Raw genomic sequence first — 15662 nt, 5'->3', positions numbered from 1 at the left:
AATGTAAAACTAATGTTCTCCCATGTAAACTATCACATAATTCACAATAAAACATTTAAGGAAAAAAAAAAAAAAGAATGCATGGGAGAAGAAAGAGCCCCCACTGAATAGTTTTCATCTTGTCTAAATGGGTCTGGTGAAAAGAGATGGAGATAAGATTCTTATGATTCAATAGTGAGTAATTGAATTGACTAATTGTGACTGTCACAATTGTAAAGGTAGAAAGAAGTTTTGTAACAAAGACAGGGGAGTAGTTAATCTTATAGTCCAGAAACAAAGGACCCTAGGACCATCAAGGGAGAAGAGCACAAGCGGAATGTGGGACCTTATCCAGAGAAGCAGTAACATCAGAGGTGGAGGCAGAGATGAGGACATGGAGAGAGGGAGCTGCTGAGGATTCTAGATTCATGGGAACAGAAGGAATAAGACATGGTGGCCAGGAAGCAGACTTGCAGAATGTGTCCTTTTGTGGTTTAAATTATTATATATGCCTGTTTAAAATAAAAAATGGTAAAAGTGATTAGAAATACGGTTAACTGATGGGACATGGAGGGGATTATAATCATTGTAATAAAACAAGGTGTGTGATTTGTTAAGTGCAATACTGATGATCTGCCCTGTAAACTTTCACTCATCACAATAAAAGCTTTAAAAAAAAAAAAAAGACCCAGGCAGCAGGACTAATGGAAAGTAGGGTGGGACAGAATAGAACTGCCCCATAAAGCTTCTCCCGTACAGGGTCGGTATTGGTCAGAACTGACTCAAGGGCACTTAAAAACAACAACAAATCTTTATGGCATCAGACTGCATCTGCACCTTTATGGCATCTTCTGTGGAGTGTATGGTGGGTTTGAACCACTGACCTTTTAGTTAGTATCTAAGGACTTAACTTACCACCAAGGTTTCCTTAAGTAAACAACATGATGTTGTTGTTAGGTATTGTCAAATCAGTCTGACTCATAGCGACCCTGTGAACAACAGGATAAAACACTGCCCAGTCCTAAACCATCCTCACTATTATTACGGTTGAACTCATTGTTACAACCATTGTGTCAATCCATCTTGTTGGGGATCTTTCTCTTTTTCAATGACCCGCCACTTTACCAAACATGATGGCCTTCTCCAGGGACTGATTCCTCCCAACAACATATACAAGAATGAGACATCAAATGTCACCATCCTCACTGCTAAAAAGCACTCTGGTTGTACTTCCAATAAAAATTTGGTTTTCTGGCAAAAAAAAAAAAAAAAAAAAGAGTACAAAAGAATGCAGAGGAACACTAATAAATATTACGGAATGAAAGAAGTCAATCTGAAAAAGCTACATACTGTAGGATTCCAACTATGTGATATTTTGGGAAAGTGAAAAGGTTGCCAGGAGTTCAGAGGGAAGGGAGAAGGGATGGATAGGTGGAGCACAAAGCATTTTAAGCAATGAAACTATTCTATATGACATATTTAAGCAATGAAACTATTCTATATGACACTGTAATGGCAGATGCATGATTTTATGCGTTTGTCAAAACCCATAGATCTGTATCGCATAAGGAGGGAGCCCTAATGGACTTTAGTCAATAATAATGTATTAATACTGTTTCAGCAATTGTACAGTTTATACCATACCAATGCAGGATGTTAAGAAGACCTGGTAACGCAGTGGGTTATGCATTGGGCTGCTAACCGAAAGGTCAGAAGTTCAAATCTACCAGCCACTCCGAGGGAGAAAGATGAGGCTTTCTGCTCCTATAAAGATTTACAGCCTCAGAAACTCTAATCAAGGTTTCTATGAGTTGAAACCGACTCAGTTACAATAACAACAGCAGGAATGCAAGACGTCAATAATAGGAGAAACTGTGCAAGGGGGAGAACGTATAGGGGAATGCCACATTTTCTGTCCAATTTTCCTATAAATTTAAAACTTCCCTAAAAAAAAAAAAAATTAAAAACACACAAACATACACACATACACATTCCAAAAGATTTTCTCATTCTAACTCAGGGAAAAGGAACAGGAAAGGCTTGCACAGCCCTTCCTGAGAGACACTTAGGGTGACTAACACTTAGGTTTCTCATCTCTGATAGCCATATATAGGACAAAATCCCAGTTCTTCAATTTGGCATAGCTGATTTCACTGGCCTTCTCTGGTCCCACTGAAATTACTCTTAATCTCATATTCAGAACTACTGCCGACTTAAAGAATGGCTTAATTTAGATCAGTAGTTCTCAAAGTGTGAACCCTGAATCAGTAGCAACAGCACCACCTGGGAACTGGTCAGAAATTCCAGACCCACTGTGTCCGAAATTATGGGAATGGAGCCCAACAACCAGTGTTTCACCAAGTCCTCCGGGTGATTCTGAGGACCACTGAAGCTTCATAATGCCTCACCCAACATTTTGGAAACCAACAATGAACTAGGGGATGGCCTGTCTCTTCAAGCTCACAGTGCCAGAAGGATTCCTGTGTCGGGGTGGGGTTTCCTAGGAAGGAAATGGAGGAGGTATTAGATTGGCGTCAAGAAAAAGCAAAAGATCTCCTAATCCCTCTGAGGCTAGGATTCAATTTGTCCTGGACTGTAAAGCAGAGTAGCTGTGACGCATTTCTTGCGTAGGCAGAATAAAGGCAGGCCAAAAGCCAGGCAGAGGGCTGGGCAACTAAGGAGTCGGAAGATGAACCTGGATCTCAGCAGTTTTATTCATTATTTCCATTATCCCCAAAGCTTTGGAAAAGTTTCATTACAACTAAAACTGGTCTCAGCAGTTCTGTAGGAAACCATGGAAGGTCACAGTTGGAGAGGGAGAGCAATGTTCAATCCCCACACAGGCTAGAAAGGTAGAAACAACAGCTGCCAGGCCAGCAGAATCCCTGTACACAGCCAAGGGGCGATCTCAGGATGTCACCAACCAAAGAGCAGCAACACGGCAGCATGGGGGAAAGCCGGAGCCCAAGAACCCTGCACAAACTTAAGGAAGTGCCCTGGGGAGCACTTAGAAAAGGTGGGAAGGTTCCAGGTATGGAAGAAAGGGGACAACTTCTAGAAGGAAGTTGAAGGGATTCACACTGTCAGAATCTGGGACTTAGTAAGAGAGGTGGCCAGATGTGAAAGACAAACACTTCCCTTCAGAGAATTCTCCATGACTCTATTGTACATGTATTGGTGGGATCATTTGGTTGTCTTTCTCCTCTAGACTGTAAGCTTCATGAAGGCCAGTGCTGCATGTTTTAGTTCAGCACTGAAACCTCAAATCCTCACTAACACCTTGTTGTTGTTATTGTTGTTAAGAACTGTGGAGTCGGTTGTGACTCATAGTGACTCTGCACAGGGTTTCCGAGGCTGCAAATCTTTACGAGAGCAGAAAGCCTCATCTTTCTGCCATGGAACAGCTGGTAGTTTCAAACTGCTGACCTTGAGGTTAGCAACCATAACACTACCAGAGCTCCTTTAACACCTAGTAGAGGTTGAAAAAAACAAAAATTAAGCTAGATAAATAAACAATTTCAAATCAAAACACTCTGGAGTGTGTGCTTGTTTCTTTACTGAAATTGTTTTGGTCTTTTTTTTATTAAAAATATATATTATCAAGGGAAAATCTATTTCCATCATCAATGTGGTGTTGTGGCTATAGTCACTGAATTATAAATGCTCATTTAGAAAAGCAAAGTGACTGGAGAGTAAAGGCTAGTCACTGGAAACATATGGACATTCACCCAATGATGATGATCTGCAATGTTCAGTTTGAGGACCTATAGATACTACAAGTCCCAGAGTCATTGGATATCAAAGATTAAAGCATGTGTGGAGGGTAACATGGTCTCTGTTCATTTTAAAACAGTTGTACTACTCAGGGTCAGCAGCCCATTGGTGCTGCTAGCTGATGGTGCGTGGAAGGGATTGTGAGCATTTCAATGATTTGTTGAATGTAAAACTGATAATCTGCCCTATAAAATTCATTCAATTCACAAATAAAAACTTAAAATAAGCAAAGTATGTGTGGAGGAGTTTTGTTGTTGTGAAGTGCCGTCTAGTCAGTTCCAACCCTGTGTAGGGTTTCTGAGGAGCAGTTGGTGAGCTTGAACCATCGACCTTGTAGTTCAAATGACTTTGCAGTCTGGCACATTAACCCACAGCGCCACACCAGGACTCTGGAGGCATTTAGGCATCTACAAAATAGAGTCACTACAGAAGGCACTGTGGTATCACAAGGACGCACAAGGTACACCTCAACCTCTGATAACACGGAACAGAAGCACCAACAACCCCAAGACCAATGGGAAGGGGAGGCTACTGCAAAGAAGTTAGCAGAAATAGAAATAGTAAATGGAGATACTGAATAAGTATCCCCTAGCCCTTCAGTCTAGGAAGCTTCCTTGTATAGAGGGAAGGAGAGTAATACAATTAGATTTCCATAAATGAACATTTGGCATCTTTCACTTCACCCAGCAGCATGGCCTAGGTTCACCTGAAACAGTTGTGCTGCACTCTCAGGGCTGTGTAAGAACAGCACTTAATGGCTTCAGTGCACAGACAGGGATTATTCCTACAGAGGATGTGAAAAACCTGCAGCCCTGCATCCTCATCCATTTCTGCAGCACCTTGGTGTTTTTAAGCAGGAGTTTTGTTAAGTGCTGTAAAGTCAGCTTCCACCCATAGCAACCCAGTATAGGGTTTCTGAGGAACAGCTTGTAAGCTTTGCCTTGTATTTTGGTTTGAATGTTGACTAACTACAAAACTCCTATAAAAGGAATGGGAAGTGCCTCTCCTCACCACCCCACCACCCCATTCCCCTTGAACTTGGGATCAGACCTCTGGGGAACTAGATGCTTATCTCAGAACAGTCCAAAGGTCAGTCTAAAGAAAACCTCCCACCACTTTCCCTGAAAGAGCTTTTAGAGGGAGCTGGGACATCCACTCTCACCTCCCAGAGGCTGGGTAATTGCCAGGCTGGCTGTCGCAAGCCCCTTGGCCTGCTCACCTTTCACTATAATGCATAGTACAGCATAATCATGAAATGTGCTCATTAATTGTACTCATTTGACACTATGCTCTTCTGCCCTGAGCTTGATGTTAGGAGAAAATGATAGGGATAGATTCTGCTCCTGTCAGACTTACAGAGACTTTCAGAAAACCAAACTAGCAAAGGCCATCTACCGCCCACTAGCCGAGCATTTCAGATGACCCCAAAGGTACAAAGAGACCGTTAAAGATACAGATCTATGCAAGAGAACAGCCAGAAGAAGGGGAGCCATGTGTCCTGGGGTTTCCATTCCTGGAGGGAGCCCTCCCAAGAGAGAGATCCCTGAGTTCATCCTCCCATGGATCTTCAGCGCCAAGCATAGATTCATGACTTGCTGCTTCATATCTAATTCATCAAAAGACACTGTGGCTTCTCAAATCAGGAACATTTTTATTAGCTTCCCAAAGAGTTTCATGGCACAAAGCCATACCTAATGATTCTATTTTATGGAAAGTTATACATTCAAATAGGGCTTTAAAGTCAAGCAGCAGGTAAGACTCAAATCTTGGTCAAAAAAGATTCTCTGGTTCTTTCACTTTTAAAATGTTTATAAGCTTTCAAACAGTTGGGAAGATGATGTGAAACATTTTAACAGGTTTCTGTCTCTTCCCTCACATAGGGCCCAGTACTGATTTATCCAAGACAGATCTGCCATCTGCCATTATGGGGGCTGGAGGGAGAGTGATTTCACCCACAACCTCCTCTTCTCAGGGACACTGGCAATATCTGGAGACATTTTTGGTTGTCACACTGAAGGTATGATGCTACTGGCACCTAGGTAGAGGCCAGGGTTGCTGCCGAGTGTCCTACAATGCATAAGGCTAGCCCTACAATTAAGGATGATCTAGCCCAAAAGGTCAAGGTTGGGAAATCCTGCCTTATAGCTTCTTCTGGACCATACAATGCAATGCAGGGTCCTTCTTCTGGACTATACAATGCATCACTTGTACTCTGGACAAGTTAGACACTGACAGTTTTCTAATCACTGTGGCCGGTACACTCTTGATGCACTCTTTCAATGAGTAAGAACAAAATGTTGCAATAAGCAAAACAAGGAAAGTAAAAGTAAGGTAATCTTACTTTAAAAAAAACAACAACCACAACAGTCACTGTTAATATGTTGCTATAGGATAAGCACTGGATGGTAAATGCAAGGTTGGCGGTTCAAGCCCACCAGCTACTCCTCAGAAACCCTATGAGTCGAAACGGACTCGACGGCACTGAACAATACCAAAGTTACACTGAATGCTTTAAGTGCCACCAAAATCAGAATTTATCTACTGAAACAATACAACCAACAACAACAAAGTTACACTGAATGTTTTAAGCATCACCGAAATCAGAATTTATCTACTGAAACAACACAACCATCAGTGCTTCTGAATACCGCCACTGACAAGGAAGCAAGAAGTACTCTCTGCTTATGTGTGGTGATGTGGTCAGCTAGAACACTGGGCTTCCGGGGCCCAATTCACCACTTCCAACACTGGTACTCTGGGGCTCACTTCTTGCAGCTTTAGTGTTCCTTATCAGCAAAGAGGAGATAGAGCTACTTGCCTTCCCAGGTACAAAAACCACCAGAAATCTCTGAGAGAGTTTTGGATCCTCTTCACAAAGTGTCAGAAATAGAAGTAACTTGGGAGATCAATAAGCCTAACCCCTTAATTTTAGAGAATCTGAGAATCACAGAGGCCAAGTGATATTCAAAGCCAGGAAACAGACCAGCCAGGCCAGAGCTCAGTCAGGTCTTTTGGTTCCCAAACCAGGATATTCCCCACTCCTCACTGGTAATGCTTTCCTTCCAGGGAGCTCTGGTGCTGCAATAGTTATGTGCTCGACTATTGGCCAAAAGGTTGATGGTTCGAATACACTCAGCAGATTCATGGGAGAAAGATCTGGAGATCTGCTCCCCTAAAGAATACGACCTAGAAGACCCTATGTGGCAGTTGGACTCTGTCATGTGGGGTCACTATGAACTAGAACTGGCTCAACAGCAACAAAGGAAGGGAGTACATCTTATACACAAGGTTGAGAGGGTCATGAGAACAGGAGATAAACAAAATGTACACACTGATTTGTTTACTTACTACATCATAGCCTGTGGGGGCTCTGTTCCTAGACGCCACCACCCCCACTCCCGTGATGGGGTCCATTGATGTTTCTGGCAAGGCTTCTGAAAGGTCTTTGACTTCAGGCATGATGGACTGGTCCTGGTTAAGAAAAGGAAAAAGAAAGAACAAAATTTAAACTTAGCATTTAAAGTAAACAAATCAAAGTCTCAAACAGAGCCAGAATCTTGTGGTGAATGTCCTGAGCTAAGATCTGATCTGGCTGAAGGCGCCCTGACCTTAGCTCCAGCCCTCTCCTCAGGTCCCTGCTCCTTCTGAAGTTAGTTTTGAAAACTGGGCTTGTCTCTGTTTTGAGAAGGTAATTTTGACTCAAAGCCAAAAGCAAACCATTCTCAATGTTACATTCCAGCTGCCTGATTTCTGAACACTTACCAGTAGTTTCTCTGAGGATAAATCCGTCACAACTAAGCCTACCAACACCTTTTATTTCTTTCTTTCCCTTTCTTTGAGAAAATGCAGACATCTAAATCCCCAGCCTCTACCACAGTCAGGGTTAGACTATTCAGCAGGAAGAACTTTGCAAACAAGCAAGGGCCTTTACAGACACATAAAAGAAAGTGTTTTGGATATGGAGGCACAGGTACGGCGTTCAAATCCAGGCTCCATGATTTACTAGAGAAAGACTTTGAGCAAGCAGTTTATTTGGAGCCTCAATTTGCTCATCTGTAAAAAGAGATTGTGCTACAGGTGCTTGCAGAGCTGTTATGGAAACTCAGAGAGTCAATGTAAACGAAGGGCACGCAGTAGGTAATAAACAAAAAGTAGATGAGACTGGTGAAGTTTACAACACACAGTCAGAAGCATGATAGGAGCCATTCCCTACAGTGCTGGTGCATCCTTTTGTTGTATTTAAACCCCCCAACCTCAGATCATGTGGGCATTTACTCAAAGCTAAACACTAACAATGACCATAATTCTTGCTGGGCACTTTGTGGGGGAAGTGGGGAGGGTGGAATTATTATTCTACTGCTGACTGCCTCTTGATGCAACCAGAGGAGACAGGTAGAATAGAGGGAGCTCTGGGTCTGGGCCACTGAAGTGGCAATGTACCAGAAAGCAAATAAAAAAGGTAACACCTTATGTAAATGATTTTAAGTACCTTTAAAAGGACAAGCAGGGAAAAAGAGCAAGTTAAATTCTACCCCTATCTAAAGCAATTACATTCCACTGGCTTTAGGTCTGCCAGGTCTCTCAGGTTTGGTTACTGCTTCTAAAGCAAACCAAACACTCTGCCTAACCAGACAGGCAGGAGGAATATTCTGCCTTCTCAGTATACAATCAGAAGTGGCAGAGACCATTAAAAAATGACGACAACCTCCTAAATAGGAACAATCACAATGCTGTGTGCAAGTTACCCCAAGGAACCCACAAAGGCTTCAGAAACGGATTTGTCAATACAGGGAAACCAAATCCCTGATCAAGGATTGGAAGTACCTGGAGCCAGCAGCACTATCTGTTTATGATAAAAGTTAAACTTAAGCTATGCTTTACTTAATTCTACACAAATAAGCTTCTAGAAGGCCAGGGTAGGGAGTGGGCTACAATGCAACATCACTACATCATTTTCTATATTCAAATTTCATTTCTACATAAAGCACAGGGATCTGTGCTTCCTACACACAGTAGGCATTAAGTAAATATTTATGGAATGAATATGTATGCATGCCCCAAATAAAAGGGGCTGAGAATTAAATATCTGCATCTGCCCAATTTAAAGCAAGCACCGATCAAAAAGTCACTTCACTTGAAAAATCCTGTATTACTGGTAATTGCTGCAGTTTGCAAAATATCGGTATCTGCTGTTGGTTACCGGAATGCTTTGCAATTAGCAACTCATTAACAGAATGTAAGAATTCTGCCAGTGCTAAAATATCATGCTGTGAATTTAATAAAGAACATGTGAGGTAGGTTTTTTAAAGATAGTACTGCCTGCTCCTACTCTTCTCAGAAAGAATGAGAAAAGAAAGAAGAGGAGAACATTGGAATAAATAAGATTTTATTTGCTGATAGATTCATGTCCTCGGGTCACAATATCCTCTGCGAAGTAGGCGAAGTACTGATGACAATCAGCTCTTTTGCTTTGAAGCACACTGATATCAATTGCAGTCGGGTAAATGCACTCTTAAAAGAAATGATACTGCTCCCAGAATGCACCACAGCCGGCAGCCCCAGCAGCAAATTTCAAGATGGCTGCAGGCTACCTCCAGCTGAAGCAGACAAAGGAGCCAGCAGCCTGTGCCTCTGCCTGTGCCTGGTCAGACCCCAGCCTGCTGGATGGGGCCAGAAGAACAGAGCATTAGCATAGAGCATCACAGATGCACGCCTTTTTCTTTCCTCCACCCCTTCCCCCAGTTGCTATACCCTGGGGATCAAGGCAGCCTTTGTGAAATATAGACAAATGACTCCTCACTGTGCGGGGCTGCGGCTGGGCTCTGCAGCAGAGGAAACACCACCACCAGCTAAGGAAGCTTTTAATGAGAAACGCCCAAGATATCCATGGTAGAGGCAATCACTCAAAGAAGCTTGCCCTGAATTACATATTTTCTGACTGCAAATTACTTTTAACAGCGTCTCTACCGTCACTTCAATTGACCTTCCTAACAAAAGGCCATCTATTAACTAGCACTCCACGTTTTCCGGGACTCTGTGGAGCCTGGAGCCAGAAGGGATGGCACCGCTGAGTACGCAGCCGCCCAGGGTCACAGACCAGGCCTCTTTGAGGGGAAAGAAGAGGCCATTAATGGGAGCCCCGAAAGGGGGAGGAGAAGGGAGCAGGGCATTTAGGATCGACATTAACATGTCTGGCAAGAGGCAATTGGGACTAAAACACACAGGCCTCCTTGCAACGCTCCGGTTTCATCCTTAAGCATCCACTTCCATCTCAAAACCCTAAGCATGAAAAACACACTAATAAACTTCCTTTGTGTTTGTACAGTGCTTTACGATTCTCCAAAAGCTTTCTCTGGCTTCATCTCAATGGATGTTCACATGGAACCTGGAAGGTGGATAGGTCATGTTCTCCACTTGGTGGGAGAGAAAAGTGAAGTGCAGAGTGTTTTAACACCATGCAGCTAGCAGACAGCAGAGCCACATGGGACCTGTAGTCTTCCTTCCCCAGTCTGGTTTGCTTTTCTTTCAGCTACATAGAGAGACACCAATGTCCCATCCAATCAAGAAAACAGTTTGGGCACTAAGTACATTTTAAAATGTCAATGTTTTTCTGTATCTAGCCATAGACCAATAAGTCAAGCCAGGGGAGAAAAAAAGTACAGAAAGATAAAAGTAGTCTGGGATTAATTTTCCTCGCACCTCAGTTTCCAGGTTCAACATTTTCCTCATAAATAATTTACAACAATAAAAATGAGCTAAGGCCATGTTTGTGTAGGACAGAGGTAAATTTAAGCCTAATGAGGGAAATCCGAGCACAGCACAGGAGGGAATATGTTGATCTATAGCATGGCACCAGCAGGGTCAACAGTACATGGACTCTGTTACCAACAGGCAGTGCCAACTTGAGGAAGAGCAATTTAGGGAGGGTTCTACCCTCCTGGCTGTGACTACAAGGAGAGTCTCCACCAGGAAAGACACAGGGATGGAGGCTGAGGTTTTTCAGAGTGTTGGGATTGAGCCAACCTGAAACTAGATCAGTTCTCCACAAATGCCAGATAAGGAATGAAGGTGGTGGTGGTGGTACCTGGAAGACAAGCCTGCTCTTGGGCATGGGGAGTACATTGGTGACACTGACCTTGAGCTAGTCTTCCTTTTTAATCTCACGGGTCATCTGGTCTCATTCCTTATTTAGAGAGAGAGAGAGAGAGAGAGAGAGAGAGAGAGAGAGAGAGCACACAAACAAAAGCATACACTTGTGTGCCCTGGAATAAAATGGGAGAGGATTAGGATGAGGCATGGAGGAATCTCCCTAATGTGCCATGGTCAGCGAATACTATGGGAGACCTCCAGCTGCCAGCTTCCTGCTTTTGCCTGCAACACTGCAAATAGAGTTCTCTGGGGAGGCCCCTGCTCCCAGCACTGCAGCACCTTGCTTGATGCTGTCATCCCAGGTTCATAGGAAAAGGAACTTTATAAAACTCCATCATACAGGCGGCACACTGCTCCCTTGTAGCTGATCAAAGAATTACTATAACAGTGTGCTTAATCCCTAAAAGTCAGCAGAGTTGGGCTTAACTGATGTTGAACATTGTTTCAGAATCAAAGGCGTGCCTCCCGGCCCCAGTCTGGGAGAAAGCTAAGCTACTGTATCACAGTTGAAAACTCAGGGGAACTTTGATATCATCTCTGTTTAATTTCCACAGCCCTCATGAGCCTGGGGTTTATCTCGTTTTATCAACTCCTGTGCTGAAATCAAAACCCAGCTAACAAAGCTTGGACCTCTCTTCACTGGAGCCCTTTACCACGACCCGACCCGGGTGTGAGCCAAGTTTAAAGTGTTTTCAGGGGCAATAATGGCAGGGGGGCAGGGGCGACGCAGCAGGCCCGGAGATGGGTACAACGGCCTCCCTGCTGAGACAAAGGCCCACTCAGAAGCTGTGCTAGGGCTGCAGACACACCTCACTCACCTAGCACACAACTTTTTGTGGAGAGTAATTTCAAAGTACTTGTGTGTGTGTGTTGGGGGGGCCTGGTTAAATTGAGCTACTATAATTGAAGTGACAAAACCAGTGGGTTAATTAAGTCCCTACAGAAGAACAAAATTCTGATCAGCTTGTTTGAAATTCAAAATCAAGGGCACACAAGACATACAATACACTGTCTCCCTACATCTTCCAGCTGTGGGGCTAGGAAAAGGAAGTGAATAAATATTTCATTTACCCTGGGAAATAGCTCAAGAGCAGGGTCACTGCAAAATGGGTTGTCCCCCAGTAAAAACTGCTGCTCTGGTCATTCTGGGGCAACTTTTTGCCAGCTTACAGGTCTTACAGTGAAGACCTGTAAGACCCATGCCCCCTCTGGTGCCCTATAATTACTGACACCTTTCTGTGAACAAATTGTGAGCAAGGGACAGAAGGAGCCTGTGGACACTAACCAATGCACACCCTAATACATAAAACCCACAAATCAGGCCACCTCCATGCAGCAAAGTGCCAGAGACCTTCCTCCACAAGGGCAGCAAATTGAGGGCAACACACAGGCAAATAGCCAACCAGCCATTGTGGAAGACAGTGGCACAGTCTCAGAGGTGTCCCACTGTGGAACCTCACAATGGCATCCCAGTGTCTCCTGCATATAGATCCTGTTGAGAACTGACTTAGTTTCAGTTTGGTTCAATCCTATTATTCTAAAAATCTCAGCTTCCATTATTTTACCATTGAAAATAAGGGGACAATATTTTGGCTTTCTTCCTTCAGACCTTGCTTACAGCCATGGGCTGGGAGGGTAGAAGCTTCCCAAATAGGTGACTGTTCAGAAGTTAAATCACTGTGACAAATGCTCTTGGGTATGATCAGTTAGCATCAGGCACAGAATGCTGGAAGGCTACTAAGAAACTAAAGCAAGTATTTTTCTAAACTCACATAGTTCACAAACAATTTTCCAGCTAGGAAACTCTGGTATATTAATGTACCAATTCAATCAGACCTATACTATTACCCATAAACCACAGCAGGCAGGTCTAGGGCGTAGATTACTGCAGCCAGTACAGTGTAGTGCCAGATCTTAGGACTGACACTGCAAAAATGAATCTGGGATCGAATTCTAAAGTACTGCTTTGGCCAAAGCCCTGCGCCTTACTGGCTTCACAAATCAAGGAACCTTGTGAGAGGAAAGCCCATTCACCAACCAGTGTAAGTGTGAGCTGTAGTTTGGCTTGTCCCACATTTACTACATCGGAGGGTTACCCTTGCCACTCCCATCAGGCCTTACCTGCCTGTAACATGCTGGAAAACAGGAAAATAGTGAGTGCAAAAGAAGCCAATCCTAGGAGGCCCCAAGAGTGTTCAGTGACATAAGATGGTTCCCACTCTTGCCCTGATGGCCACAGAGCCTGCAGAGTAAAAATGTCCCTGTGCCATCTAAACATAAGGATTCATAGTTCCAAATCATGAGAACAACTTTACTCTTCAGACCTGCTTCAAGTCAGCCAGGCATAGCCTACCATAACCTCCACCACCACCCTCCCTGACTTGTACATGCATTTTGAGAGTTCATTTTCTTACAGTTACTTATCATTCTAACTGTATCTAGATGACTTCCAAAATACCTCCACAGCCCTAAAGCTCAGAGGTATACATCTAGTGCCATATTGGTTATCTTTATCTGATGCACGATCCATTGACACCTCAAACTTAGCTGACCTTGCCATTGCCATCCTCCCTAAGAGTAAACTTCAGCATCCCCCAATCCCTAAGAGGACCGGCACCAAACAGCTGGTCAACACATGTTTATGGTGAGTCTTTATGCTAAGTATTGAGGGTGCAATAACGATGAAGAGAGTCCTACATTCTGTGAAGTAGTAATTTTCAAGCTTTAGCACACCTAACAGTCACCTGGAGAGTTTGTTCAAACAGACATTCTTGAATCCCACCTCCAGAAATACTGATTCAATATATCTGGGTTGTTGTTGTTAAGTGTTGTTGAGTCAGTTCTGGCCCATAGCGACCCTATATAGGGTTTCCATGGAGCAGCTGGTGAGCGTAAACCACAAACCTTGAGGTTCAAACCAACTTTGTAGTACAATGCATTAACCCACAGCGCTACACCAGGACTCCAAAACTGAATGTGAGCAGAGAAACTACAAACTGATGAGGATGGGATCTGAGAAATTGCATTTTTAGCAAAATTCCGGCAATATGACACTGGATGGTCCACAGTCTAAATGTTGAGTGCAAGAAGGGAAAATCAAACCAAAAGCAAAACCCCACTGCTGTTGAGTTGGTTCTGACTCATGGAAACCCTATGTGTTACAGAGTAGAACTCCTCCACTGGGGCTTCTCGGCTGTAATTTAAAGTACTCCTTAAATATTTGGTGAATGAGTTAGTGAATGAACCTGAAAATAATCTTCCATGAAGAATGGAAGCCAAATGGTAGAGTGGAGGGAGGTCAGATTCTGGAATCAGAAAGACCTAGGTTCGTTTCCACTTCATTTCAGTCAGATAAGTACTGGTCTGCTAACTGCAGGGTCGGTGGTTCAAACTTAGCAGCTACTCCTCAGAAACCCTGTAGATGTTCACTGTGAGTGGGAGCCTACTCTATGGCACTTCACAACAACAACATTCACTTGGTGGGTTCTTAAGCTGGTCATTTAACTGCTTAGAGTGTCATTTGAAAACTCAGAATATTTACCCTGCACGTATAAGGAAGATGGAAAACAATGGTGTCCTGCAGATGCTAAATGCTTGAATGATCATTAGTTGTTAATGATACGATGGAGACCTGGAAACGGGAGCTATTGGAGATGTCTTTTGTACACGATAGACTTTTGATAATCATTTACTGCGTCAATCAAATCCATGTTAACCCAAGCATTCGCCTCAGAATAGTCCCCCAGTCTCCCCACCTCCATGTCGCAGGTTAACCAAAAGCACCCAGTTCCTCCCCTACACTTACCTAACCCTTTAAAACCTTGGTCATACCCCACTCCCCCAAAACATTCTCCAGTTGCTCAGACAGACAGAGTCCTATTACCCATGAGCACGGACTTAGCACAATAGCGCACACACACACACACACACACAACCTTGCCTCTCAGAAAACTTATAATACATTCCCTAGCAGGATATTTGTTAAGTTTTTCATAGGTTTTATGCCCACCACAGTGCCACAACTGGTACTCAATAAATGGATGATATTGGGTGGATGGGTGGGTATATGGATGGATGGATGGGTGTATGGTGATGGGCAAATGAATCAAGTTTCCATCACCCTGTCAAACACCCCAGCACCTTACTGGATTATTTTAGGTGCCGTCAAGTCAGTTCTGACTCACAGAAACCCTATGCACAACAGAGACACTGCCCAGTGCTTCTTTTGCACCATTCTCATAATTGTTACTTTTGAGCCTACTGCTGCTGCCACTGTGTCAATTCATCTCATTGTGGGGGTCTTCCTCTTGTTTACCAACCCTCTACCAACTGATAACATGTCCAAAGTATGAGAGATGAAGTCTCATCATCCTGGCTTCTAAGGAGCATTCTGGCTGCACTCCTTCCCACACAGATTTGTTTGTTCTGTTGACAGTCCATGGTACTTTCAATAGTCTTCTTTAACATCATACTTTAAAGGCATTGATTCTTCTACTGTCTTCATCATTCATTGTCTAACTTTTACATGCATATGAGGGTACTGAAAATACCATGGCTCAGGTCAGGCTCACCTTAGTTCTCAAACTGACATCTTTGCTTTTTTGCTTCTGGACACTTTAAAGAAGTCTTTTGCAGCAGATTTGTCTAATGCATTATGTCATTTGATTTCTTGACTGCTGCTTCCCTAAGTGTTGATTGTTGATTCAAGCAAAATGAAGTCTTTGAAAACTTCAGTCTTTTCTCCAGTTATTATGATGCTA

General features: G+C 43.4%; 1 protein-coding gene across 1 annotated transcript in view; it reads right to left on the bottom strand.

The window, feature by feature from the left end:
* Positions 1 to 14663, bottom strand: part of MVB12B (multivesicular body subunit 12B) — a 239734-nt gene extending 225071 nt beyond the window's left edge. Inside the window, exons 1-2 of the mRNA XM_006834971.1 lie at positions 14658 to 14663; positions 7102 to 7224 (exon numbers count right to left, since the gene is read on the bottom strand). Coding sequence (XP_006835034.1) covers positions 7102 to 7224; positions 14658 to 14663 — 129 coding nt within the window. The remainder of the gene's footprint in view (positions 1 to 7101; positions 7225 to 14657) is intronic.
* Positions 14664 to 15662: the final 999 nt, after the last annotated feature.

The sequence above is a fragment of the Chrysochloris asiatica genome, unplaced genomic scaffold (assembly GCF_000296735.1).
Source record: "Chrysochloris asiatica unplaced genomic scaffold, ChrAsi1.0 scaffold00014, whole genome shotgun sequence".
NCBI lineage: Eukaryota > Metazoa > Chordata > Mammalia > Afrosoricida > Chrysochloridae > Chrysochloris > Chrysochloris asiatica.
The sequence above is the reverse complement of the archived record's forward strand: the minus strand, read 5'-3'. Positions and strand labels throughout refer to the sequence as shown.